Source organism: Trichoderma gamsii, assembly GCF_001481775.2.
Source record: "Trichoderma gamsii strain T6085 chromosome Unknown Scaffold_25.2, whole genome shotgun sequence".
NCBI lineage: Eukaryota > Fungi > Ascomycota > Sordariomycetes > Hypocreales > Hypocreaceae > Trichoderma > Trichoderma gamsii.
In genome coordinates this window covers 338,264-366,140 of record NW_020171362.1, presented here as the reverse complement: position 1 = coordinate 366,140, position 27,877 = coordinate 338,264, and the positions used below count along the sequence as shown (strand labels likewise).

General features: G+C 49.0%; 8 protein-coding genes across 8 annotated transcripts; 3 read left to right on the top strand and 5 right to left on the bottom strand.

Annotated features, from left to right (window-relative positions):
• Positions 1-629: 629 nt before the first annotated feature.
• Positions 630-2,386, bottom strand: TGAM01_v207098 (cystathionine beta-lyase; the record flags this gene model as incomplete). Its single annotated transcript, XM_024550013.1, has 5 exons — positions 630-668; positions 744-890; positions 1,040-1,061; positions 1,108-2,138; positions 2,180-2,386. The coding sequence occupies 5 exons, from the start codon at positions 2,384-2,386 to the stop codon at positions 630-632; spliced, it is 1,446 nt and encodes a 481-aa protein (XP_024405249.1).
• Positions 2,387-5,098: 2,712 nt separating this feature from the next.
• Positions 5,099-6,085, bottom strand: TGAM01_v207097 (hypothetical protein; the record flags this gene model as incomplete). The annotated part of the gene is made up of 2 exons (XM_018804152.1): positions 5,099-5,730; positions 5,827-6,085. The coding sequence occupies 2 exons, from the start codon at positions 6,083-6,085 to the stop codon at positions 5,099-5,101; spliced, it is 891 nt and encodes a 296-aa protein (XP_018662581.1).
• Positions 6,086-7,036: 951 nt separating this feature from the next.
• On the top strand, positions 7,037-8,748 carry TGAM01_v207096 (hypothetical protein; the record flags this gene model as incomplete). The annotated part of the gene is made up of 3 exons (XM_018804153.1): positions 7,037-7,394; positions 7,480-7,735; positions 7,815-8,748. The coding sequence occupies 3 exons, from the start codon at positions 7,037-7,039 to the stop codon at positions 8,746-8,748; spliced, it is 1,548 nt and encodes a 515-aa protein (XP_018662582.1).
• A 3,868-nt stretch (positions 8,749-12,616) lies between these two features.
• On the top strand, positions 12,617-13,315 carry TGAM01_v207095 (hypothetical protein; the record flags this gene model as incomplete). Its single annotated transcript, XM_018804154.2, has 4 exons — positions 12,617-12,911; positions 12,962-13,082; positions 13,138-13,209; positions 13,261-13,315. Coding segments are annotated over 4 exons (543 nt in total), but the record flags the coding sequence as incomplete, so codon positions are not given.
• Positions 13,316-14,367: 1,052 nt separating this feature from the next.
• Positions 14,368-15,038, top strand: TGAM01_v207094 (hypothetical protein; the record flags this gene model as incomplete). The annotated part of the gene is made up of 2 exons (XM_024550012.1): positions 14,368-14,723; positions 14,783-15,038. 2 exons carry the CDS (start codon positions 14,368-14,370, stop codon positions 15,036-15,038), a joined length of 612 nt encoding a protein of 203 aa, XP_024405248.1.
• A 296-nt stretch (positions 15,039-15,334) lies between these two features.
• Positions 15,335-17,440, bottom strand: TGAM01_v207093 (hypothetical protein; the record flags this gene model as incomplete). Its single annotated transcript, XM_018804155.2, has 1 exon — positions 15,335-17,440. The coding sequence occupies one exon, from the start codon at positions 17,438-17,440 to the stop codon at positions 15,335-15,337; it is 2,106 nt and encodes a 701-aa protein (XP_018662584.1).
• Positions 17,441-18,317: 877 nt separating this feature from the next.
• TGAM01_v207092 (hypothetical protein) lies at positions 18,318-20,405 on the bottom strand (the record flags this gene model as incomplete). Its single annotated transcript, XM_018804156.2, has 3 exons — positions 18,318-18,730; positions 18,788-20,173; positions 20,234-20,405. The coding sequence occupies 3 exons, from the start codon at positions 20,403-20,405 to the stop codon at positions 18,318-18,320; spliced, it is 1,971 nt and encodes a 656-aa protein (XP_018662585.2).
• A 1,497-nt stretch (positions 20,406-21,902) lies between these two features.
• Positions 21,903-22,931, bottom strand: TGAM01_v207091 (hypothetical protein; the record flags this gene model as incomplete). Its single annotated transcript, XM_018804157.2, has 1 exon — positions 21,903-22,931. One exon carries the CDS (start codon positions 22,929-22,931, stop codon positions 21,903-21,905), a length of 1,029 nt encoding a protein of 342 aa, XP_018662586.2.
• Positions 22,932-27,877: the final 4,946 nt, after the last annotated feature.

The following is a 27,877-nucleotide window of genomic DNA, read 5'->3' as shown; positions in this document are numbered from 1 at the left end:
TATGGTTGTTGTATATCGAAGAAGCTGTTGAGTTGTCTGAATGATTCAAAACCTAGCTTCGAGCTCTTCATCCGGGGTTATATATACTTTTCTCCTCTTCTCAGCCCAGCTACATCATCTCACCTGTTTCTGCGGAGGCGCCTCCAACGCTTGCTGACCTGAGCTCCAGACTGGCCCGCTCTACTCGGATGCATCGCTTGGATCGGCCGATTGGCTGCTAGAGGCGCCATCGTCGACTGGGCTTGCGCTAACATGGAGCTCGGGCGCGAGTCTATGTTGCAGCTGCAGGGCTCTCGCTTGTTTTTCGTTGATTCCATATGTCTCGGAATTTCCCATCAGATACCGTCGCATGGAAACCTCGCGATTGAGGTTGTTCGGAGATTATGACGGGGTTCAATCGGCGTTGGGCATCTGTCCAAGTAAAGTGCTTACGTAGATTAGGAATGTCCCGCTGTCGTAGCGATCTTGTGTCACACAGGCAGGGCGTGCATCAGGCCTTCTGCAGAGAGACACTCCCATAACTGAATAGGATGCAGCCAATGCCACTCCTATTACTAAGACAAAGAAGGAGAACGTCTGGTGTTACCTATTCAGGTGCTGAACTCTATGGCACCCAATCAGGACTCTGCTCAGGTTGAGACAAAGCTGATACCTGTTGTAGCCACTAGCTGTACGGCTGCAGTAGCTGCTGGAAAGTACCGAAATGCGTAGAAATAATAGCGTCGAATGTGACATCGACATACGTCAGCAAGCGCCCGGAGGATTTTGCCCTTGCGGAAGTTGCCGCCCTTCCAAACAGCGCTGCGATAGAAGCGACGAGCATCTCCAATTTGGTAACTGAGATGACAAAGATGACAAACCTGGAACTTGCCGGCTTTGGAATGTTTCGTCTATTCGTCGCGTTTAACAGGGTTCTAGAAGCTGGCTGCCATAAACATTCTCACGTAATGCCAGGCACGTAGAATAGAAGGCCAATGACGCAGACCAGGTTTGATCACTGAGACATCAAGACTGTATATCAGCTACTGATTTAACATACGATATTTGCAGTAAATAGGGCACTGCCACACACACAAAGTTGCAATTGTCATTCTATTGGAAGCTTACTTTGTCGCCTCTTTTCTCAAGGCTTCTAATCCCCGCTGCAAGTCTCTCGTCAAGTCCTCCAGCGCTTCCACTCCAATACTGAGTCTAACCAGCCGCTGGTCAATACTCGTATTCGTCATAGCTCTCCATTCTATGAGACTCTCTACACCTCCAAGGCTGGTTGCGTGTTGAAAAAGACTCAACTTGCCTGGCAGCCGTTTTGCCAAGGTCGCATCCTTTAGAGTAATGGAGAAAACAGCGCCGTAGCCGTTGGGCATCTGTTTCTGTAGCCAGCTGCCTGCTTCCGTTGCTTCGGCTTGCAAGCTGGCATGATGAACCTCTTGGACTAATTCATGAACCGCTGTGGATGGATCCTGAAGCTGGTTGTGGAACCAAGAGACCAGCGCTGTCGCAGTGGCGCTTTGCCGTGTTACACGCAGTTCAAGAGTGCGTAGAGAACGCATACCGAGCCAGCTTTCCATGTTACCTGCAACTGAGCCTAGATAGACACGGTCACTATGTAGCTTCATCAGAAAATCGTGCTTGGGGTTGACGGCCAATATGCCACATAGCATATCCGAATGACCTCCAAAATACTTGGTCCCACTATGAAGGACGATATCAGCCCCAAAGTGGAACGGATTCTGCAGCGGCGGCGGGCCAAAAGTCGCATCAACGATCAGAAACGCTCCCGCCTCATGGGCCTTATCTGCGTAGTACTGCAAGTTGATGGCTTCTCCAGTTGGATTCAAGGGTATCTCGACATGAATAATATCGCCTGGTTGTAGCTCTGCGGTATCGCAATCCAGAGGCAGCTTCTCGAGGCCAGTCATACGAGAGACCATGCTGATGACTCCATGGCAGCCGTGATATCCCTCACCGATGGCAATGCGCCGCGGATTCAGCAGTACAAGAACAGCGTGGAAAGCTGCCAATCCGGAAGCGTATGTGAGGGCCGGCCCGCCGAGGATAGAAGTCAGGATAGCCTCGAAGCGGACCATGTTGGGGCTCGTATAGCGAGCGTAGGCATGGGAGCCGAGGGCCTCTTCCAGCTATCTAATGCGTTAGCCTGAGGGAATAGAAGGCAGATGACCATTTCTGCTTTACCTGCAGATCTTTGAAAAGCAACAAGATCATCTGGATCATCTGCAAAGCGGTACGTTGTGCTAGTATGCAGCGCGGGTGCTATCGCAGAGTGGCCATCGATATCGGCGTCCGCATGAACAGCACGGGTAGCGAGAGACGCGCCATTTTCCCGCTTAACGTCTCCTGATAGCTGTTTGATTCTTTCAAAATCCATATCTTGAGCCGGCTAGCTCCAGTAGCTATAGACATTGGGCGTAATGCAGATGTCCGGAGAGCAATGCTATATACATGGCCATCTGAATGACGGAGGCCTGTGGCAATTTGCATTGACGCCATATTCGCTTCTATCATCTCATGCAGATGAAATTATCGATTTGATGCTTCTCATCACTACGGCACGTCGAAAGAATGCATGCTGAAGATGCTGTTTGAGGCATGAATGAGCGAGCGACTCGCCTGCGTCGCTTATCTCGTCTACGCCACACTCTTTGCTTCATGAATCCGCGCACGCAAACAAGTGCTGAATAAGGCAGTAAAGCTATTGCTCTTCATTCCTATTATTTTCATTCTAGAAGACTATAGTTCTTGTCCCCTTTCAGAGCTGCTCCGGCAGGCGGCATCTGCCATGACTTCGTATCTTATATGACTTACATTGGCTGATGACGTGCAAAGTAGGCAATCGCTAGAGTTACGGATGAGTATAAATATGCACAATATAGTTGAAATTGGATATTAATATATCAGAAAATAAATTGGAGTCGCCCAACATCCGACCAGGGCAACTCTACTATTTCACGCTGTTTGCATAAGAACCGCAAAATACAGTTCCGAGAGGTCCTATAATTTATCCTATGTTTTGTTAAACCAGTGGATAGATCTAAATCTTGTAAAAGACACTTGTTGTAAGGCCAAATTGCTGGGGCAACGCCAAATAGCAGCTACCATCCACCGTGTTATGGCCTTGATGTCTAATCGAGAAGGAGTTCAGGAGATGAACAATTTTACGATGCGATGGCTTTTTGATATAGAAATCATAACAACAATCAACAAGTATCAAGTCAACTATTCTTTCAGTCTTTTGACTTCACTGCTCTCTTAACAGTACTGATTTGGCTCTCTGTGCCGCTGCCATTAACACACACGTCTTTCATTGCTATTCTTTATTTTTCTCTCTCTCTCTCCATCAGTCATCAGTAACTAGTGTTTTGATCTAATTCCTCGTCTTTTGCCATTTTCAGAAGCCGCTCAATCAAGCGACTCTTCACTCGACGATGTCAGTGGCGCCAAATGACTCTTCGGCTGCGCAGAAAGTGCTATCGCTGCACGAGCTCCTCACCATGATATTGGGCGCCAAGAGATGGACCACGAACAGTCCAGGAAACCCCCTTCAATATATTCTAAGCGAAAAAGATCTCATGAACGCCATGCGGGTGAATCGAATCTGGTTTGATATCGCCTCGCAGGAGTTGTGGGCTAACCAAGATTCTATTACCCTGCTTTTCCACGTGCCGCCTGCTCGTCGACAGGTTTATGCATCCATGATGACTCAGATTTCATATCTCGGGGAGCATCTAGAACTACATCATGTCGAATATAGAGATCTTGTGTTCGAGAGCCTGAAGCAAGTGTTCATTCGACTCCGCGAGATCTGCACCATGAGACACATTAAACCGTTTCTGGTACCTTCTCTGCAATCTTTTCACCTTGTCGACGAGAGAGAGTTGCAATCCGAGATCTTTTCTCAGTTGGCCAGAGCATGCCCGAAAGTACGAGATGTCACATTATCCATACATAAACTTAGAAACACGTCCACATTTCAATCATTTTCTAGATTCATCCGGCATGCTCGGTTTCTCAAAGAGGTGACGGTCCAATTTCTTATGACCAACGAGGCGACTGGTGAACTTTTATCCTCGTTGGCCCATAGCAGCAGTTTGGAGCGGCTGCAACTCTCATGGTTATGGACCGAGTCTCAATCACAGCAACTTACAGCCGCAGTATCGAATTCGGGCGTTGAGCCTTTCCCCAAAATTACACATATGCATCTATTTGTTCGGTCAAGGGCTATTGACCAGCTGGTTCCTCTTGTTGCGAACTTGAAACGTCTCACACTGACAGTTAACGACTCAACAGATGATGTGCTGCCGCATGTGTCAAATCTAGCAAAACTGGAAAGCTTGATTATCCATTATAAACTACCCTGCTTCACTCCTAGGGAATCATTGTTGGGACTGGGCGCCCTTTCAAGGCTTTCAACTATTCACCTGTGCTCCTGTACCTACGGAACGATCGGTGTCGATCTCATGCGGTCTAATCTTTCCGACGGTGACTGTGAGGCATTGGCTCGTCGACTGCCGAATCTTCATTGCCTTCGGCTTCAGCTGTGGTGCAATATTTCTACTAAAGCTGTGGAATCATTTCTACGTCATTGTCCAAGTCTTGAGAAGTGCGAATTTATGCAGCGGCTTGATACTACTGATCTGTTCACTTCTACCTCTGACAACATGATATTTCCACAACTGCGTAAGTTATGTTTGGGGAGTCTAAAAGGGTGGGCAATAATGAGGTCAGTTTAAATCTTCTTGCTCAGTCACAGCACTTGATCCAAACGTTTGTAAAATAGGCTAATCGAATTGATTCTGTGTGATATAGCCGGTTGAGACCAGACCAATTTTGTGATTCATTCGAGAGGCAGTTCCCCGGCGTTAAACATGTGGAGCTTGGGCATAGTAACAATATAGAACGCAGTTACTACGACCTAGCTTTTAGGCTATGGCAACGCAGTGAGCCCGGAAGATTTTATGGTCGCAAAGAATTGGGAATTGAGCTCTTACTGGAAGGCGCTGAAGCTATCGCGGACCCGAACATCCCCCTTTGACTGTATTGATAGCAACCTTTTATGTTCAAGCTTCCCTGACGAATATATTCACACAGTCATTTGGTCTGAGCTCATGCCTTTGCCTTCTTGTAGCACGCCTGCTTTGCGTAAAATGGACACACAGCTCGTTACAACCTCGGGCTTCACACCCTCTGTCTTGGCCGGAAACGTGACAGTCTTGAGCCACTCTCGAGCATCTTCCGCCGAGTAGTCCAGATTTGTTGAAATGTACTCGACGGCCTCGTCTGGGTTCTTGTTGAAATGCGCCACTCCCTGATCCAGCTTCTGAAACAAGTCCTTTACACGAGCGTCCAGCCCGCCCTGGGTGAGCTTCGTCGACGCCACAATCTTCCAGCTGCTCCACGGCGTGTAGATTTCGCCCACACGGCGGATCTCGCCAGAGTCGTAGTACTTTTTGGACGTGAAGTGCTCCCACATGAAGAAGTCTGCCTCGCCCGAGTTGACGGCGTTGCGCAGCCTCTCAAACGTGTTGAGCACGACGTGGTCGGAATAGGGGGAGTCTGATGCACCCGGAGCGGACAGCCAGCCGTTCTTGTCGGCGAGGACGTAGCCCATCACGTAGCTGCCGGAGCCGATGCGCGAGACGCCGATTTTGCCGCCTTTGAGGGAGTCGACGGATGTGATTTCGGGGCGCTTGGCGCCGGTTGAGATGGCCCAGCCTTTGTACGTGTTAGTGTTTGGACTTGTGATGAGTCTAAGACATGACAGTATCATGTTGAGTTTTGATAATGTCTGTCTTCTCTTTGTGCACTTACAGAGCGGCGTCTCAACGTATGTTCCGACTAATCGATAGCCTCCATCTCCCTCGACTCCGTCTTTGCCCAGACCTGCAATCCACGCCTCGGTCAAGCCAATGCCGATGTCAATCTCATTGGCTCGTAGAGCTGTAATCATGTGGCCGGTGCCTGAGGGAAAGGGAACGAGAGTAGCATCGAGGCCGTAGTATTTCTGAGCAAAGTGCAGCGGGGTAGAAAAGTGCTCAGGCACGTAGCCGATGCGGAGGGGGGTGGCCATGATGATGATGGGTTTGATGGGGGAGTTTACTGGTGTATGAAAGAGATGATTGCTTGCTTTCTCCTGTTATTCTGGATTACCTCGGAATGATGAGAGGTTGTGAAGAGGTTGATGAAGATTTTTGTATTTGACTTGCGCGCTGTGGCACTGAGTGGGGTTGAAGACATGGCGATGATGAAATAAGCTCCTAATTATGTTGTCTATTTGCTTACTGAGCAACACAATGGAATGTCATTTGAGATGACTGAGATTTTTTCTGTTTATCATATTATCAAAACTAAAATACGAGGTTTCCTTGACCAATATTGGTTCATTTCTTTTGTACACTTTGAAATCTCATAGGAGTGCTCTTCTTTGGGCTGTAATACAAGTACACGCAGTTAGCTACAGTGACTTTTAGCCCCTCCATCAAACATGTAGCTATCATCACATGCGCCAAAGTCTTTTCACTGTCTGGATTCAATAAACGAGTTCTGAATCTATTGACAAGATACTCATGCAGGATATGCCTCGGCCGGGATGAGCCGATAGTCTCTGTGTGACTGGATGCATAACGCACAATCCTATCTACATGTGCTTACATTGCAGAATATCAACAGCGGCACTTGCAAATCTGATAGGTTGAGCTTCATGATACCAAGATCCCTTGTAAATACCGGCCGCGGGCTTATACTCGCACCAGAGATGATGTGGACGACAAAAACATTGCGCCGAGGCTGACGGACCAGGGCCGTGATTACAAAGTCTGGAGGATTCACTATTTCTCTGCTATTTCGCACTAGAATCCGCCCTTTGTCGTTATCAATCTCCCCCATTTTTTTCGGCCCCTGTACCCTCGACTATACTGAGCCGCCCTAGGAATAACCGCTGTCACGTATTTCTTTGCCTTTTCAATGATCATTCATCATTTAGAACTCGGCCATTTCTAGTCTTGCGGCTCGTTCTTCACTCATGTCGGACCGCGAGCCACACGCTCGCGAGGACGCGCCTCTGCTGGGCCATGAGCGCGAAGATGAATCTGAATCCACCATCAGCGACGAGGCCGCGCCGATAATCAACGCAGCGCGATGGCAGGTTAAGACGAGAGCCTCAATTGTCAGAACCATTGCGGTGGTGCAATGCGCCATCATCGGCACCGGCATGCTTTTGCTCATTCCTCTCTACCGTCTTATCGAAGACAGCGTCTGCCACGTCTATTATGGCGACGACTCTCTGGACATGATTGATGAGATGAAGTGTAAAACGGATGAGGTCCAGGCGCAGATGGCATATCTGCTTGGATGGCTGGGCCTTTTCCACTCCATTATGAGTCCGTTTCTCTCTAAATCACTGCATGTGAATGATCTAAAATAGCGCTGCTAACTCTTGGTGTCTTTATTCGCTCATGTGCATAGGCCTGCTCTCGACGTTTCCCTTTGGCATGCTTGCCGACAAGATTGGGCGCAAGCCGACGATTCTACTTGCTTCGATCGGCATGGCCTTGGGACCCCTTTCTGGCCCATTTTTGCTTGGAGTTTTCCAGTCTGAAGTCCGCAAGAATCCGTATATTCTAATGACCAGCTCCCTCTTCCTCTTGATTGGTGGCGGAACCCAAGTTGTGCTGGCCATGCTGTATGCCATGGCTGCTGATGTTAGCTCAGAAAAGGAAAAGTAAGCAACTCCTAATGATTCCAACAACGAATACACCTAGAGAAATACTGACTGCAAATCACTCGATTACCTTCTCTAGGGCTGCTAGCTTCCTTCAACTCACATTTGGTGCTACCGTCGGTGGCCTCGCTGGTCCCCTCCTCAATGGGTTCTTGATGGAAAAGTATGGCCCTTGGGTTCCCATTTTTGTCTCCATCTGCTGCATGCCCTTCATCTTCCTATCATTCGGCTTCCTCCCAGAGACGCTCCCGGTTGACCGGAGGAAGAAAGGAGGCGACAGCGAGCTATCTATTGAATCGATCAAGCGAAAAGTCGGCGTAGCCCTGGTCGAGTTCAGAAAAGCTCTAAGCTTGTTTACAAACCCCAGCATTCCTCTTATACTCCTTACTTTTCTGTTCCAGGCCGCACGATATACCGCCTATACCAGCACGATATTGCAATACGTCAGCAAACATTTTGGATGGCGCCTCGCGCAGACCAGCTTCCTCCTGTCGCCCTTTGGACTTCTCAACTTGATCGTTCTGGCTATTCTTCCTAGGATTTCCACGCTTCTCATGGCACACCGGTTCGGCTATTCTTCCTTCAACAAAGACCTGCTGTTGACACGATATTCTACCGCGTTGCTTTTTGTTGGCGCCGTCATTGAGGGCTTCAGCCACAACATTGTCTTATTCATCATTGGTCTGTTCATCGAGACCTTTGGAGCCGCTGTGAGCCCCTTGGCGCGAGCCACCATTACGCACTACGTCGACCCAGAGCATACTTCTACGCTCTATGCTTTGATCAGCACGACTGAGATTTTCGGCACCTTTATTGGAGGGCCCGCGCTGGCATGGTGTTTCGACCAAGGCTTGCAGAAGAAGGGACTCTGGATTGGCATGCCTTGGTTTTACATTGCGCTGCTATGCTTCATCGCCTGGACTGGACTTTTGTTTGTGCAGCCTCCGCCGGCAAAGAGCAGTTTAACAGACGAAAATAGTGAGGACGGGAGAGTTGACTCTCACGAAGATTAGCTCAATTTGAAGCTTCTGTAATTCATAGATCTTCATTTCCATCTTTTATTGTACATAGAATGAATTTCAAGCGTAAATAGGAGAGAGACGCGACAATTCTGCTGTGTCCAACATCTTTCTGACCATCTACCTATTTATACAAGAACCATAATCGGCAGCATTGCCTCTTGCTTGCTCACTGTGGAATAGGTATTCAGTGTTATCAGTTCACCTGCCTAAAACGGCGACGGCCAGCTCCTTAGTGCACGCCTCCAATCTTCAACCCATATTCGCCAAGCCAACCCGCCAATTACGCCTTCAGGCCGCGCAACAATCACGCGGCCTGTGACGAGCTCCAGCGAAATAAGTTTAAACAAAAGTGCCCCCAATAGCGGACGGTTCTTCCCCACTATCTGCAGGAACTAGAGCTATGGCTGGATAACAACAGGGCAAAAAGGGCAAAAGGCAGCAAGATAAACGATTATTAACAAGGGCTCTAGTATCCGGGTGCTGAGTTTATGAGTCAACGCCGACGTAACGGGTACAACTACCGGAAGTCGTCAGCACTGCTAGAGTCGATTTGCGCGATGTGCTCCGCGCGTTAGTTGGGTCTTTGTGTCGTCAATGATTAGGCGGCAGGTTATGTGTGCGTGGTGGAAATACGTATACGATGTATACGGCCCCCCTCTGAAGAATCTGATAGATTTGGTAGAAGTGGCTATCAACTGCGTGTGGAGGTTGATATAAACATTGTCTAAGCCTCCCCCACAGTCTCTGAATGCATGTATTCTTCAGCCCTACATCTCAAACAAGCTTTTGAGAAACACCGTGCGATATGAGGTTATAACTACTTATTGTAATAATAAGCATTTGTTTGACTCTATCCATAAAATGATCCACCACCGGGCCTACAACGCTACGGCATGTGGTGATGGCTTCCTTGGCCCTGGCGTCTGGGCTGAGGGCTGTCGAGGCGGTTTCGATTTCACATGTGCGACAAACAGCTTTCTATGATTCAAGTACAGTATTTTATCATAGATGTTTTTGCTAACCTACCATTTCTTGCGCAGTGTCCTTTGAAGAAAGCATTCTATCAGTTCTTCCATCTGCCTTGTTTCTTTTGCTTTCGATACCGAGAATCGCGTATCTCCTACGGTCCCCTGATAAAACAAAGCGTCGATCAGCATACACACCAAAGCTTGTCAGTTTCGCACTTTCGAAATTGCAAATGTCATAACAGGCTCCTAATTGATTGCCAATAGATCGTATCGAGCGCATATGCCGGCATCCAGGTTGGATGTCTAGCCCTCACAGCCTCATCACGACAACTCGACACACGATTCTCCATCGCCGCCGCCGTCCTCAGCCTCGTCGCCGCATGCTGCATCGTCCTTCTTTCGCACATTGAGCACGTCAAGTCGATTCGTCCATCTTTTCTGCTGACCTCCTATCTCTTTACCACTCTCCTCTTCGACGCCGCTCGATTACGAACGGAATGGCTCCTCTCCGTCAACGTCTCCTACGCAGCGGTGCTTTCGACCTCGACAATATTAAAACTAGCCTTGCTGGTATTAGAAAACATTGAAAAGAGGCGGATTCTGCTCGACTCGAACAAAACCCCGTCTACGGAGAGCACGAGCGGGCCATTCAACCGCGGCTTCTTCGTATGGCTCAACTCGCTGCTCATCACCGGCTGGGCCACCGTCTTGACGCTCCACGATCTGCCCGCCATTTACGAAAAGCTTTCATCTGAGAAACTTGCGGTGATCTTCTCGAAGCGATGGGACAAGGGTATGTTCTTCGTGTCCTATTTACATCGTCTGTTATTCTCGGCTGACAGGGTCTTAATTTTAAAGTGACTCATGGCGGACGAAGAGCCTCCCTCTTTCTCAACACCGTTTGGATCCTCAAGCGCGAAATCGCCGGAATTGTGATTCCTCGGTTGGCTGTAGTTGCCTTGACAATTGCCCAGCCTTTCCTCGTATCTCAAGCGCTGCGGTTTTTGTCCATGCCCAAGGACGAGCACTCTGACAATGTCGGTTACGGCTTGATCGGCGCCTTTGCCTTTGTCTTTATCGGATCTGCTGTGCGTCTCAAAAACTCGATTGTACACATATCTCAGTAGTCGTTGTAAGCTAATCATTTAATCAGATCTTAACGGCATGGTACGAGCATCTGACCTTCCGAGTTGGCGCCATGATCCGAGGAGGCCTAATTGGCCTCATCTATCGCAAAATACTCCGGCTTTCCACCAGCGACTTGAACGAATCCTCTGCATTGGCACTCATGGGCAACGACATTGAGACTCTGGCTGAACGTGCAAACGCTTTGCTCATTGAAGCGTATGCCAACTCTCTTACGGTTGGCATTGCCGTCTATATGCTGTACGCACAATTGGGCCCCGTCTGTGTTGCCCCTATTGTCATGGCTATTAGTAAGTGCTTCGATTCGGTCATTTCTTGCTACCTTCTATACTCACAACGCATAGTCTCCATTGTGCTGTGCTGGTTTATTGGAAGGGTTCTCGTCAAACGCCAAACCGTATATCAAAAAGCAACACAGGACCGCATCAATTTCACCTCTGAAGTGCTTGGTTCTATCAAAGCCGTCAAGATGCTGGGATACACTGAGCGTTTTACCGATCTACTTGAAGACAAGCGCGATCAGGACCTGAACGTTGGTAAACACTATCGAGAGATGATTGTATGGGCCAACACAGTCGGTAAGTTGATTCAATTTGCATATAATAATGGCTCTTTCCAGGATCAGATCAACTCATCTCTGCTCATCAATAGGAAACGCAAACGTCAGCTTAACTCAAGCCGCCACCTTTGGAGCCTATGCCATTGTCGCCAAGCTCAGCAACAATCAGTCCTTCTCAGCATCGCAGGCCATTACTGCACTGTCCATCCTCAACGTCATGGTCAACCCGCTCAGCTTTCTCCTCGGTAACATTTCAGCCGCCTATGCTGCCTTTGGCTGCTTCAAGCGTATCCAGGAATTCCTACTGCTTGACGAAAGAATCGATAGCCGGCAAATAAGTCCACAGTTAGGAGTGCCAACAAAGAGCGAGGAGGTCGGATCACGAAGAAGCAGTATGGAGCTCCGTCCCCTTGATCGTTACACGGAGGAAGGAGAGCGCATCTTCATTTCTGAGGGAGCTTTCTCGTGGAAGGAAAAGAAGGTATTGAGCAACATCAACGTATCCTTCTCACAAACACAGTCCGGATCTCTCACCACCATTGTTGGCCCGATCGGCTCAGGAAAGTCGAGCTTGCTCAAGGCTATTCTTGGTGAAGCATCCTCGACTGGAGGCAAAATCTCCTTGTCGACGCCGAGCATCGCGTTCTGTGACCAAACCCCCTGGGTGATGAATGCAACAATCAGAGACAATATTGTGGCGGAATCCGGCTTTTTCGACGATAAATGGTTCGATACGGTCGTCGACGCCTGCGATTTGACTCAAGACTTTGCGAGGTTGTCAGATGGTGTTTCGACCGTTGTTGGAGACAAGGGGGTGAAGCTCAGTGGAGGCCAAAAGCAGAGACTTGTAAGTGCTTTCTCATATCAGTTTGATGATAGATGCCTAATAATGCAAAGGCTATTGCCCGTGCCGTTTACGCCCGCAAGCCCGTAGCCATGTTCGACGACGTCTTCAGTGCATTGGACAAGACAACAGAACGCATCGTCTTTGCTCGCGTCTTCGGCAAAGACGGACTGCTCCGTCGAAGCCGCACCACCATCATTCTTGCAACTCATTCTGGTAAGGCATAAAACTCTCACTGTCACGAAATTGTTCCACAATTTACTAAAATAACTCGTCTAAGTTCACCTCTTGCCCAGCTCTGATCACATCATCGCCCTCGGCCAAGACGGTCAAGTTATCGAGCAAGGATCCTTCGCCAAACTTCGATCCAGCGGCAAATACATCCAGAGTCTGGACATCACCGAGCCACACCCCGAAGATGATGACAATAACAAAGACAGCCCCGAGTATGACGTTGTCGAAGAGATTAAGAACCTCATCCAGGTCAGCGAAGAGGCCGAACAAGAAACCGAAGCGGAGCAACCAGTATCAAGTGACCGCAGCACATTCAAATACTACTTTTCTGCGATGCGGCCCCTCAGTTTGGCTGTGGGCGGTGGATATATCTTTGGGCAAGCTTTCTCTTCTGCTTTCAGAGGTAAGTGGAACAGAGAAATATGATACCAGTTTTAATCTAATACTTTCTAGCTGTCTGGCTTACCTGGTGGGGTGATGGCCGAGGACGATCCAGCAACGATGTGGGTTACTGGCTGAGTATTTTTACCGTCTTGGCCGTTATAGAAGCTGTATTGATCTCCTTGGCAATCATGTAAGACTCGCCTTGTAGCGAATATCAGTTACCAACCTATTGACGATTATATCAGGCACTTCTTATTGATTATCGGACCTACCGTCAGCAAAAAGTTTCACACTAGAATCCTAAATGCAGTCATGAGGTAGGTTTTGGGAATAAGATTCTCTTGGACATCAGTTAACGTTGATATTAGGGCTCCCATGTCATTTCTTTCCAACACCGACACTGGCTCACTCATCAACCGGTAAATTTCTCCGCCTATTCCATTCATATCATCATCAATGTTTCTAATACACTTCTCTTGAAACAGATTCAGCCAAGACTTGCGTCTAGTCGATATTGACCTCCCTGTCAACCTCGCCATTTTCCTCTTTGGTAGTTCCTCTCCTCCTCCTCTCTCAATGCCGAAATTGATGAACTCAACTGACTTGATAAACACGTAGATGTCATGACTTGTATCAGTGTTACCGGACTGGCTGTTGGAGCAGTCAGCTACTTCGCCGCCGCTCTCCCCTTCATCATCGTCATCCTCCTCATAATCCAGCGCTTTTACGTCCGAACCTCCAAGCAACTTCGTATTCTAGAGTAAGCCTCGGTATATTTTCCCTTCCATACAAATCGAGTACTAATCTTGCATCTCCTTGAAGAATTGAACACAAAGCTCCACTATACTCGCACTTCCTTGAATCCATCAACGGCCTCGCCACAATCCGCGCCTTTGGCTGGATCCTCCCCTACTCCACCAAAAGCCTCACCCTTCTCGATAGCGCACAGAAGCCCTCCTATCTTCTCAATTGTATCCAGCGATGGCTTACCCTAGTCCTCGACCTGGTCGTTGCGATTCTCACCATCTTACTCGTTGTTTTCGCCGTCACTCTAAGGGGGAAGCTGAATCCCGCACTCCTGGGCATTGCGCTCGTGAATATGATGAACCTAGGTCTCAATCTCAAGGGCATCATCCTGGCATGGTCTCAGCTGGAAACTTCTCTCGGAGCCGTCACTCGCATCAAGACTTTTGAAGAAACAACTCCGTCTGAGCTGCTCCCTCATGAAGATTACACCCCCCCTGAAGAATGGCCCTCTCAGGGCTCCCTCGAGTTCATCGACTTATCCGTACAATACGAGTATATATCAAACCTATTTCATCTTTTCTCCACCAACAAGCTAATCCATTCATCACAGCTCCACTGCCCATCCCGTCCTCCGCAACATCTCCTTCACCATCCGCCCAGGCGAAAAGCTCGGCCTCGTCGGCCGCAGCGGCAGCGGCAAAAGCTCTCTCATCCAAGCTCTCTTCCGCATGGCCAACACTCCCACCGGCCAAATCCTCCTTGACGGCCAAGACATCTCGACAATCCCTAAACCCCTCATCCGCCAGAAACTCAGCTGCCTCACCCAGGATCCTTTCCTCTTCACCAACACGATCCGCTTCAACGCCGACCCTCTTGGCGTTCACTCCGATGAGGCCATCGCCGATGCGCTTCAGCGAGCCGCCATCTGGGACGTCATCACCTCTAAAATTGACGCCGGTAAAAACCCCCTCGACGAGAAAATGGACGAAAACTTCTTCTCTCACGGACAGCGACAGCTGTTCTGTCTGGGCAGGGCACTCCTCAAGAAGAGCAGCATCCTCATCCTGGATGAGCCAACCAGCAAGTAAGTTTACCCTGATTCTAATACGGTGAGGAAACAAACAGCTAATTGATCATAACTAGCATCGATAACCAAACCGACGCGCAAATCCAACGCGTCATCAAATCCGAGTTCAAAGACCGCACAGTCGTCATGATTGCCCACCGGCTTGATTCACTACTGGAATTCGATACAATCGCTGTGCTAGAAGAAGGTTCGCTAGCAGAAATTGGCTCTCCTAAAGAGTTATTACTGGAAGACGGTGGTGTTTTTGCGCAGTTGTATGATTCTGACAAAACGAATAAGAGGAGGAAATCAGACGAAATCTCACGAGCATAATGTTTTTTTATAGACGATAGATGACTTTACGAGTTCTTATGAAAGCGAGTATGAATTACAGTACAGTTTGGACATGGATATACAAAGTCGTGTTTAGTATATTTCTCTTTTTTTCATATATAGATTCTCTAAGCTGCCACCCAAGTTAATGCTATCCAAATATTCTGCATAAGCCAGATACGCCTTGCTACTTTCATATGCCATAGTAAATTTCAAAATCTGTTTTTGGATTCAAAAACTCAACAACCTCACCCCTCACCAAAACCTTGAGAGAAGCCCCCTCGTCCATCCAACTATCACCGTAGCATATACGTAAGATCCGGTATATCCCGTAAGAGTTTAGCCACGGTTTCCTCATCTTCAGCACTCAGACTCAGCCTGGCCGGCGAATACTGCATAGGTGACGCGCCGGCAGACATCGTATGTGCATGGCGAGTAGGTATGCCCTGAGGCGGCGTCATCGGTTTAGACAACGGGCTCGGGAACAGTGGTGTCGAAGGCGTCTTGGCTCCTCGTTTAAAGGGCTTGGCAAGCGTCTGCCCCAGATGCCAAGACAAGGGTCGCTTGCTGGCTTTCTCAATCTTTGGCGATGCGATTTTGGCACTATCGAATACCGTTTCAAACTGTAAAGCAGACTGGGGATCAATACTGCTACGATTGCTGTTGCTATTGAACCCCCTCTCATCCTCAGTAAAAGATGGCGAATCAATCGGTGTAGCGGCCATCATCTCGCCCCAGTCGTCGTCGCCATCTTCGTCTTGGCTTACGGGTAGAGTGGGTGGGATCTTGATAGGTGTGGGAATATGCCCCCGAGTATGAAGAGGCGGCGGCTCAAGCGCCAATGAGTGTCGAGCAGAGTCGATTTTCGGCTCTTTTGGTTCTTTAGGCGATTGGGCTTCTCGCTTATTTGGATTTTGAAACTCATTTGCCAAGGGATGTCTGGCAACCGCTGGTGAGGAAGGAACACTGCTCGCCCAGCCAAAAGACGATGCAGTAGGCGATGGAGCGGCAGACTTCACGGTCATGGACGAGTTTCTCGAATGCCTTCCCAGAAACTCTCCGATTTCTACAGGGGCTGTCGAGTTCCAGTTGAACATGACTGCGCCAGATCCGCCCAGCCGTCTACCCAAGACCACACGCCCAGTGATGGAGTCTTCTTCCATCCATCTCCTCACGGTCTGAGTAGTACGATCTCGAATCTGTGATCCGGACCAGCCGACTCGTACATAATTATCATCGTCCCCCAAATCATGCTTCCTCTTTGATCCAAATCGAGAAATTCGGTACCACGCCTTGCGCTCGCTGTTAGAAGCAAATGTGTCATCTATGATAACATCCGGAACAAGTTCTGCTTCAACCGCAATAGCAGGCGTCGACGGAAACAAGTCGTCAAGCTTGGTAAGATCGACGTTGTATGATATACCCAGATCTTTCAAGACCCAAGGTGTATCTTGCTCAGCTGGTTGAAACTGTGAAGTAGAAGATGGCGATTTCAGTTCTTTGGTCTCGCTTACAGCTGGAGACTCGGGAATCTCATCTTGCGATTCCTGCGGCTGGTGCTGAGGTTCTGTAGCCGTCTCGGTTTTTATGGGCGGCGGAAGCTGTTCACCTTCCGGCTCTGGAACAACGGTAGCATCATCAACCGCTTGTACAGCTGCGGTTGGCTGCTCCTCCTTCGTATCAACGCCATTTGGGATACTAATTGCATCCTCTTTCTGATCGGGCTCATCAGCTATAAACAGCTGTTCACCAGGCTCTTTATCATGCTCCTCCTGCTTCACGTCAAGCACTGGTATCTCGACATCCGGAAACGAGTCAGGTTCTTCAAGCTGAATGGCAGGGATCCCCTCTGGAGCCGGCGCTTCCGGCGCCACCTCAACACCCCAGGCATCCTCAGTGGCATCAACATCCAATGACGGCAATACAGCCGGAATACCGCTCTTCAAAATATCCTCTCTCTGCAATTGATGTCCCTCTCCAAGGCTGATTGCAGAGTCCACAACTCGACCGTCCCCGGACGTCTCAGAAGCTCTCCTCGCTCGTGACTCTCTTTCTTCCTTCTCCAGCGTCGTCGTGTCCAATCTTTGTAAAGCCACCTCTTTCCAGGGATCCGGCGACAAGGACCTCACTGACGGCGCCATCTGCAACGGCTTCAGCCCAGGACTTCTCCCCCAACCGGGACTCTCCTTGCCGCTGGCGCTGCCGTCGGCGGCACCACCGCCATTCCATCCACCCCAAGCATCGTCGTCTTCAAATCCGGGCGATCGTGACGGTGCAGGCGACCGAGAGTTGCGTCGAGGGAAGAGACTGTCGGCAGAGAAATGCGCATTCTGGGGCGCGGCTGGGAGCTCTATCTTTGCAGGAGAGTCTGCAGCCCACGGCGAACCCCAGGGATCTTCCATTCCAGGCGACTTGGCATGTCGCGATGCCAAGCAACTGCTATAGAGAGAAGAGAGGAGCCGATTGGCAAAAGATATATTATTGTAGCGCTAGGTATCATCAACTGAGTTGTAACATTGCGAATCTCGCGGTCGGGATCGAGTTCCGATAATAGGCAATCTCGCTTCTGCTAGAACGGCAATAGATTGTCCCTCTTAGAGCAATTGGAGATCGGGCAAATAGGAGCTGCTCAGTGGTATGCGCAATCGGATGAGGTCGGCAGTTTCGAAAAAGTTATCGACGATCTAAGAAGACTTAACAAGGTTCTCACCTCAACATCTGTAATTCCTTGGGTAAGCTGCGGTGAGATGCGATTGCAAGAGAGAGAGATAGAAAATGGGCGTGTAATGGGTTTAGTCGGACAATAATAGGCGCCGGCGCTTCAGGGGGGTCCAAGGACCTGCCTTAGCGAATTGCTTGTATTTTACGTGCCCCGCGCTTCCGCATCCACCCGCCCATATCGAAAGGAGTAACGGGCTTGCGTTCAACGACTCTGAAAACAAAATCACATTCACGAGACAGTGAATCTATGTTGAGTGAGTTTTCTCAAAGAGAGAAAGCCAGTGGTGCTGCCATTCAGCACCCCAAATAGAATTTCTGCTTGCTACTCCCTAGATACAATACATGCCAAACCGTATCATCGATAAAATGCAGCACCCTTGGAGCCATGCCATGCAAACAAATAAGCCCGGCCCAAAGCTAACGACCAGCTTTGAAAATGAGAACTCTCAGAATAACTGGCCCAATCTAGTATCGTCCAAAAAACTCCATGCTAAGTTGGTGTCGTCAAATCGTAACACGAAAATGCCGCCCGCGACCTCCAAAGACCATTGTCTCGCCTCATAGAGTGATTTCATGGCCGGGTTTCAGCTCCCACTCCTTGATTCGACCGGCTCCTTTCTTTTCCGCAACATGCTCAATGGTGTTTTTCACTTCTAACCGAGAGGCGCTATCTCTAAATTGATGGAAGATGAAATCAACAATGCCGACCTTTGAAAGAGCTTTGTTGTCTAAAATGGCCTGCTTGACGCCGTTCAAAAGCTCAGGTTTGACCAATTTGCCCGGGGCTGAGTTCGCACCACCTGCACCACCCAGCGCGGCGAAGGCGTTTGTCGGGACCGGTGGAAGAGCTTTGGCATCGTTTTCAGATTTGATAGTCTTTGGGGCCTTGCCCTTGGCAGCCTTGGTAACAGGCTCTGGCTCCCAGTACTTGCTTGAAAAGGGGTCAATGTCCCATTGCATGTCAAATCCTTCTATAAAGTATATTAGCACAGTTTGACAACGGATTTTTCCCCTGGATAATAACTCACCATGGATGAACTCCATCTTCTTATCATGTAACGCCAAGGCAGAGCCCTTTCGATTCTGGTCCTCAAAATAAGGGCCTACGATTTCGGGCTGCAGAGTATCCGCAAATATTCTTCTGGAGACACCAGCATCCTCAGAATCGTCAAGAAAGCCGTCCATATCGTCCTCATCATCCAGCTCCTCTTCCTCGTCCTCCATGTCGAGATCTTCGCCTTCTTCCTCATCTTGCCATTCGGCTTCCGAGTCATACTCATAGTCCAAAGGCAGTCGACGGGCCATGGATCTTCTCGCCAGCTTATACATGTTTCCTTTGCCGAGGGCAAACGATTTGAATGTTACTGTACCGTAGTAAGGCGGGCGCACGTCCTGCGAGAAAGCAATTACTTTCATAGGAATTTTGCTCAGTCCTGTTCGGACTTCCGTGAAAATATTGCTAGCATCTGCACTGCCGTTCTTTTCTGAGTTTTGTGCAGCCTTATATGCCGTCTCCATTATGTGCCTAACCGGCTGATGCAGTTTGCCGCGAGGTGGGGGAAGATTCGACAAGGAAAAGACGTCCAGAGGATCGAATTGGAGAGGAGCACTGTTATCCTTTTGCTGGTTCGCGATATAGTCGTCCAAGGCCTTTGACTTCGCTTCTTGAATCGTCTTATCAATTTGTGATACAATGGGTGCTAATCGGGCGTTTGCTTTGACGAAGAACGGTTTGAACATCTTTGAGTATTCCGAGATTGTTTGTTTTTCCTCTGCCGCCGATGAATTGACCTTGGCGGGGCTATAATCTTTGGCCGCATCATCTGCTTCGGCTTTCTTAGGGGTACTGGGGATCTTGAAGAAGCTCCCCAGCGTCTTTTGACTTCTGGCCTTTCGGTCCTTTTCCTCCTGAATGCGCTGCAGCTCCTCTTCCTTCTTTCGCTTCTTGTCAGCCTTGATACGATCCTCTTCTTCTTTCAATTTTCGTTTTTCCTCCTTTTCTTTTGCTCGTGTCGCCTTTTCTTCTTCCTTCTTAGCTTTTTCTTCATCCTTTTTCGCCTTGTCGGCAGCCTTTTCCTCATCTTTTTTGGCTTTTTCTTCATCTTTCTTGGCCTTGTCAGCAGCTTTTTCGGCCGCTTGAGCTACTGCTTTCTCCTCGCGCTCCTTCTTCTTCCCAGCAAGCTCCTTATCCCGGGCTTCTTTTTCTGCTGGAGTCAGACGCTTCCGTTTCGGTGGTGGATTGGCATTTGTAGCAGATCTTGAGCTGGATTGCAGCGCGGATGATGCTGTTGTCTCTTGTTTTGTAGATTCTGACGATGTTGACAGTGATATTAGGTCGTTTGCTAATAGCGTGTCGTCGCCTGGAACGTCTGATAGAGCTGGAGAGGATAGAGGAGAGGATAAACATTGGGATGCTGGCAGAAATCAGTATCATCACGGCTATCAAAATGGGCTCTTGGGGGGTTAATATTCACAGTCATCTTCAGGCTCTTGTATGCTCACCGGCGGGACGTTCTTAACATCTTCCGCCGAATCAACTTTGCCTGCTTCAGCAGAGAACTCATCGTGATTTCTCTTTCGACTAGAGGATTCCGACTCTCTGACATTATGTGATACCTCAAATAGAGGCATTGTTAATTGCGTCATGGTTTAAAAGACTTGAAAAGACCTCAATATATGCGTTTGTATTCGTTTAGTCGATATGAGGAACCTTTGATGTCGCATTCGCCGTGCCGCTAAATGCACAATTGCACAAACATGCAAAGGAGGGGAGAATCTTCAAGCTTGGCGATGCAGGCGAGATTTGGGCCCCAGTCTAGGCAATGAAATTGTTCACAGGTCAAATAAAGCACATGTGCCGTATCTACCTGGGATCCAGACAAGAGGAGCGATTGCGTGGATGCGGCGATTTGGAGGCAAAAGCGGCAGGCAAAAGCGGCACTGCGCAACAACGATGTTGTACAGAATGAGTATCGCGATCTCCAGAGACTAAAGACGCGTAAATTTGGCGCTTTCCACCTAAAGAGCGCGTTAATCGCTAAAGAGAAGGCCCAACCAGTGCGGCTAAAGATCGGAGAGATGGCGCGAAAGGTTGCTGTTCTAAATCCATACTAAATTCGACCCCACCACACTACACCTTGTAACAGCGAACTGCGATAGAATAGTAGAGGAAACCATTTGAGAACATGTGATGGTGTAGTGAGATTTATTGTAGAGTAGGTCAAATGATCACACGTATGCCGATATGCTAGTAGACAGTTGAGCCATACCGAGCGCAAAACAAGTCTACATATTTCCACAGCCTTCTTATATGTTGCTGCTCTTGGCTACTGGACGTTCTCTTACACCGTCGGATAACCCGAGTCTCATCAAAACTCACTATCATTCTTCATATAAGGAAGCAGGACTTCGATGAGTATTCCAACACTGGGTGAATATCAAGCACATGAAAGCGAGTTTGTGTCTCTATGCTGCGTCTTCTTTTTTAATCAATTCAAAGGATAACGCTTGCTACCTCCCTATGCACCAGCTTCTAGATATCGATGGCGGCAAAAATACCAAGCAACATTATGCCAATAAATTAAAACCACAAAAAGCCTACTCCAGCACGTTCTATCAAAAACATACTCGTCACAAAATCATCCAATGGAAGGGAAAATTAAGAGAGGTTATTATTTATTAACCATTACGTCATACTATCTTCTCTTTTCAACTGCCTTTCTTGGGCAACATTGAAAATACAGTTTTTTTTCTTCTCTCTCCGAGTCATCCATGCTTTCCGACGCCTCGCTCAGCCAGCAAGCTTAATTTCAGAAGCGAAAGTATATTAAATAATAAAAAAAAAAGGAAAAAATCAAGATGTATCCCGCTGTCCAAAGCAGAATGACTCTTCCCTAGCGACTGTAGATTCCCCCCTCCAATGCTCAAATTGGTATGAACATATCCAAACGCCAAACAATGCGAGTAATAAAAGCTATAGGAAAGAGCATAATACACAAAAGCGAATGAGTTTGTTGTTGATAAACAGTGATTCATACATAGCGAACGGAAGGTGGCTGAGGCGGCGTCGATCTATCGTCACGAGATTTTGTGGTATAGGTGTGCTGAATGTATGAGTTTCCCCCTGCTGCGAATCGATGGTTATCAATCGGGGTTGGCAATGTAAAGGCGCTGTGATGTAAGAGTGGCTGTTCGCTCGTCCACGCTTCCTCGTCTCTTCAGCTCCTCGGGTGATTTGACGCTCTTTTCTCTTGTAAGGGCCGAGTGCATCAGGGATTTGCTCGCAAGCCTTGGGGCCGCTCCTAGCTCGCCAACGTTGTCTGCGCGCTCAGCGCTGCTTCCACTATGCGTGCTCTGAGCTCTGCCGCTGGCAGCATCGTCGATGACGGGCATGGTGTCCTCGGGCTGCTCAGCCAGGCTCCCGGCCCTTTCAGGAGTGTCGCCGGGGCTCCATCTCCGTCCAGGCTGTCCAGTTATCGTTCCTGAGGAGGCTCGATAAGTGACGTTGCGGCGACCGCCGCTACCAACGCTGCTTCGTCCACTACTTCCCGTCCTACGGTGATGCGAGCGCGACGCAAAGTCCTCTTCTTCGCTGCTCTCCCCTTCCACCTCGGTGGCGCTCAGGCGCATGGGCACTCCTCCCACGCCCACATGGTTTTCGTTGGCATACCCAACCACTGGCGTCTTCCCGTGATGGCGGATTTTGGCGGCGACTTTTCCGGTAGCGCTAATGCCCGTGCTCGTGCGGCCACCTGACGAAGATCCAGCTGAGCCAGCTCCTCGGCTTCCTCCGCTGACCTCCAAGTTGGCGCGCATCTTGGCGGCACGCTGCTGGGCAGCCAGCCTAGGGTCCTCGTACTGAGCGCGATCGCACCATACCGTTGCCTTTTGTTTGCGCAGCAGGGCTACATAGCCGGTTGCCTGGGGCTGCCCAAAGGAGCGGTTAGAGATGGAGCGTCGAAGATCCGAGTTGGACGAGGTTCGGTACGCAGCGGGCGGCTGTATGCTCGAGTTGCTGAATGTGCTGACAGAGGGCGATCGCCGGTTGTTGAACTGTTGATTCGACATTTGGTGCGACAAAAGCATAGGCGGGGGGTGTTGCGGTTGCGGTGGAAAGACGTTGGAGGACGTTGTTCGCGAGCGCGAGTGGCTATAGACGCCTCCCTGATCCATTTTCCTGCCCGGCAAGCGGTAGCCCGATCGGCCTTGACGCGGCCTCTTCTGTCCCTTGTTGACGCTTGGCGATGGCCGTCAGGAGAGAGAAAAATCGAGGGTTTGGGATGGCAGTATCCTCGGTCAGTGGGGGGGATGCCCGCCGATGGAGTCCCAGCAGCGAAGTTCCCGAGCGAGACCGACTTCTCCGGCCGCCAGGGTCCGGCCAAAAAGGAAAATAAAAAGGTGTACTAGTATGCTTGTGAGAACAGCGGTCCAAAATCGTGCAGGCTAGGAGAGAGCAGCCGCACAGAGAGGATGCAGGTTCATGGCAAGAAGATACAGAAAAGAAGTGGGAGGGAGGGTGAGATATTTGATGTGACTTTGCGTGGAGCCTCTGCACTTTGGCGACTTAGCGCTGCAAAGTCCCACTATAGAGCCTAGAACGGCACCTAAGCGCAAGGTTCTAGCCAGCTGAACCAGCTGTGCAGTTGGGGGGGATGGCGCGCTAGCGGGCCTGGAGAGGGGAAAGGCTGCAAGAGTTGGCGGGCAAGGATTACCCGTGCATATTGGTGGTTGAGTGAGCGCATTCCATTCCTCGACGTGCTGCAAGAGGCACCAGATTGTGACGATACGTGGAATCATCCAGAATGCTCCGGAGACTGGCCTAAGCAGCGCCGCGACATTGCAGCCCGTTACTCAGCAGACGGGCAGTCTTTGCTCCCCTCAATGGCTTGCGGAACACTAAATATTTGGAAAGACAAACAGAGTTGAGGCGAGAAACAGAAATCGAGTAGGTACAGAGGGGCCGGCCCCGGTGGTGAGAAACATGTGCAGCCCGCCTGCGACATCGCGTGTTCATTAGCGGGCAACTATTCGAGCTTACAGGATGGCGCTTCCTTGGCGTGGGAACTGGCTCGAGATTTGATCCGATGGGACAGCGCCAGAGAAGCTCGAACAGGGGCCGGAACACAAGGCTCCGGCACTGACGTTGATATGGCAGAACACTCCATGCAAGAATACTACGATGCCATAACGTTGCACTCGCTAAAGAGCAGAGTACCGAAAACCTCAACTGGTAGCATCTACTGTAACAGTTTTGCCTTCAACTTAAGCAGCTCAACCGCGTGCTTCAGATTAATTGCCTTCCGTGCGTCGGTCTCCATCTGTCATGTTTGACTTTGATGTCATCCCACGTTTCCCAAAAGCCAAAACAGAAAAGAAAGTAAAGTCTAGCTTCCCGATTAAGCGAACCCAAATTTCCCCCGTTTCATTATCCAATCAAGGGGGCTCTTGATTAAAGGCCCTGCCAGCGTTTCAATGTCATAACTGAAGCGAAACAAACCTGACGAAAAGAGAAGAAGAAAAACGCCTCGGCAAATACCCATCAGGGTATGGAATCTGCCTTGCCAGGGCGCCCGGCGTCTTTTCCATTTTTTTTGTGGAGGTCTGGTGCCTCTCTGTTTTTTTCTTCTCCTTCTTCTTCGCTCTTCAGTGGAGCCTCGTGCAGCTCTCCACCGCTGATGTCACCGGCATCGCCGGGAATTAAAGAGCAAAGTTGAACATGATCCCATCAATTGGTCCTTGCGAGAGGCCCGGCCTGCTTCTCCGCAGTGCCACAGGCGTAGCATCGGCTCTCCCAAGCTCGGGCATCCAGCGCACCCGTTCCTAGATCTTTGCCTTTGCTGCACTCGGCTGTCGCCTTGCGAGATTTAGCGCAAGTGTGTGCTGATTAGAGCGACACGGAGTCTTACGATTTCCCAACGGGGGCCCAGACACAGTCAGATCTCATTAAGCTTTGGGGCGGCCAGCGCAGCAACGGCGTGATGACAGGAACATGCATCCAGGAACACGCTGCTGGTATTACGTAGACGACTGCAGTTAAAGGCAAAGAATCGGCGGCCATTCCCTTGCGGCACGCACGATATCACACGGGCCGTGTCTTCTCGGTCAGGTCGGTATACGGATCATCGTCTAGCGAGATTCACCAAATTCCAGGCCGGCTGCTGGCCAGCCATTGCCTGGGCGCCGCATCCATTCCTCCCGCAGATCGCCAATTGAGACACTGCGCAAGTGGAGATGGCAGACGACAGAGCTTCAAAATCGCGGGGATGCAAAATCTCACGGCAGTGGGGCTGGGACCATTTGCTGTCTCGCAACGAAACGAAGTGGGAAATACACATATTGCGTTCAATCCTGATTGTGGAGTACTTGAATATGTTGGCAGCAGCATGCACTATCCCATCAGACATCAGACATTTTACTTGCTTGTAAGGGGCAGAGAGCAGTTTACACCCTCTTCCAGGAACAGATGACTCCAATCCTAATTTGTCCATCTCCATGCGGCATAAAGAATGTTCAGTCACTAGCTCAGAATCATCCACTTGGATTGTTGACGATTTGGGCTAATAACCAGACTTTCACCTGCATTCATTGTGCCGTGCATGGGTGTTTCCTTGTTTGTTGGTGCATGCAGCATAGTACATCCATATCCAGGTGCTACTACTACTAATATAGTATTACAAGCATACCACTACGATACTAAGTGGATGGACCTTTTTCTAGCACCATCCAGCACTGCAGTGTGATAATGTTCGTTGATACCTACTAGGACCACTTAGTATGTGAGTATGCCGGTTCCTATGGTGCCATTACTAGCGGTATTACTGCTCCGGCCTCATTTTCCATGGGTTACATTATGCGGCCAATTTTTGTACAAACTACTGTGGGTTGACGTAATAGATTTTTTCTTTCCAATTTGACAATTGCCAGACTGAGCTCGGAACAATTGATGCCTAGACAATTTTGCATTGCTCCAACTTACACCACCTCTGCCAACGAGAAGCGTTGCATTGGGCGGCGTAAAGCTCCTCGCTTAGGAGTGAAGGATATTGGGGGCCGCGGGTTCATCCGCCGAAATGCCAATTCATGGAGTAACGGTCTGCAGACATTTTGTATTTCTGTCAAGCTAATGCAAGGGAAATGCCAATAGTCAACGCCCCCAAGTTATCACCCGATATCCCAAAGGTACTCGATGTTTATCATGTACCTAGGCACAGCATGCATACCTGGACTAGCCAGGAAAGGGAAACTCTCAGAGTGCTTGAGCCACTTAATAAATTCGTGATTACTTCTACCTTCAAAAGAGAGACAACTAATTGTCCTTTCTGCCTCGTGGAGAGGGTATTGCTTACATTATGGGTTATATAAGTAGATGACTACCAGGGCATTGCGGAAGACAAGCTTGATTAGAGATTCCTTTTATTTCTCTGTATTCCATGTTACAAACTCTCACTTCCCTAATATCTTGAGCACACGTTAAACAACCGATATCTATTTTGGCTTCCATAGGCCAAATTCCTAACTCCCCTTTCCATTGATAACCGTATCTGATGTAAATCACGCTGAAGTTCTCTGGAATGAATTGCGCATTATTACCCCCGTGCCACCTTTCCAAGACGCCAGCCTAAGCTGTGTTTCCCTCTTATATCTATTTGGCAGGTATTTCTGGGACGAAAAGCCTACCATAAAGTTTAATAATATTTTGCGCGGCGGAAAATCTTAGAGAACATGGACGATCTGCGAGGCTTGCTCTCTTCAGGCGGGGTGCTAGACTTGGGATGCTGGTCCAATACAATCCGTCCACAGTTTTTGCGTTCGCAGTGGCTGCAACGGGATTCTTTCAGATCGAAAATCTGGACATGGACTTTTTCGCATTGTGAGGAGCCATCGGCCCGCTTGTTGTTTAAAAGTTCATATTCCCGGTCGTCGCATCTAGAGAGCTCGATGCGTTCGTCTATGTAATGTCCCTTTCTAATTCTTCCCTGAAGACCTTCTTCTGGCTGAAGCTCAAATTTCACTGGGGGGGCATTGCAAGCATAATTCAAGCACGGACAAAACCCATAGGTATGCGTGATGCGACACATGTTGCTTGTTAGTGTTGGTTGTAATGAGCGCCTTCTAAGTCTTGTATCTACACGGTGTTGCTGTTCGGTCTTTCTCAAATCGCGATTGTTGACGGCTGGTGTTTGCTTCTCTGGTGGTATTTGTTCGAATGCATTCATACAAACTATATCCGTGGTATGTTGATATCATGGGCTTTTATATTCAGTTGAAAAGCAGCCATTTCAACAAGCAAATAATCTTCTACTCTCATAATGTCATGATTTCATGGATCAGAGGCCTTTAAAGGGAAACTGTTCAACTCGATTCCCTTGTTCACTTTCAATTTGGACCTGTTCTGTTCAAACCTGGAGCAATTCGTGGCCATTTAGCAAATAATCCTTATAGCTTCACAATACAAAGGCCTTTGAAGCAAAATTGTTGACCTCGACTCCCTTGTATACGTCCTATTTACACCTCAAACCGATGCATGGCCATTTGGCAAATAATAGTTTGTTATCCTCATAACTTCACGGGTCAGAGGCTTCAAAGTAAAATCATTGATTTCGATTCCCTTGTTTACGTGCTGTTCAAATCTCACTGATCAGAGTGCTTTTTAAAGCAAAGTGCTTGAACTCGACTCCCTTATTTAGGCTCTATTCCAACCTCAAAGCGCTGTGTCCTGAGCTCTGCCTTGTTAATACTAGTACTTCCCTCGGCTTACACAATCTGTCTACTATTTCCTATCACTTCATGCAGTCACCATCAAACAATATCAACGCCATCACTGCCACCACCTCTTTCAGCATCATACAATATCAGCGCCGTCACTTCACGTTTCAAAGTAATTCTCTATCAAAGTGCCAAAGACCGCCCCCACGATAATGCGTCCAGTGCGGCTGAATTAGGATCAGGGCACGCGGCGGCGCTCGGGAACAGCGATAAGTACTAGCGATATCAGGGGCTCAATGCACCAAAATAGCTCTTGTCCTCCACCGCTCTTTGAAGCTTAGCAATAGCCCGGACTGGGAGATTCACTATTTATTCCTTTGAGAGCCTGATACAAACCAGAAAAACAAAACACC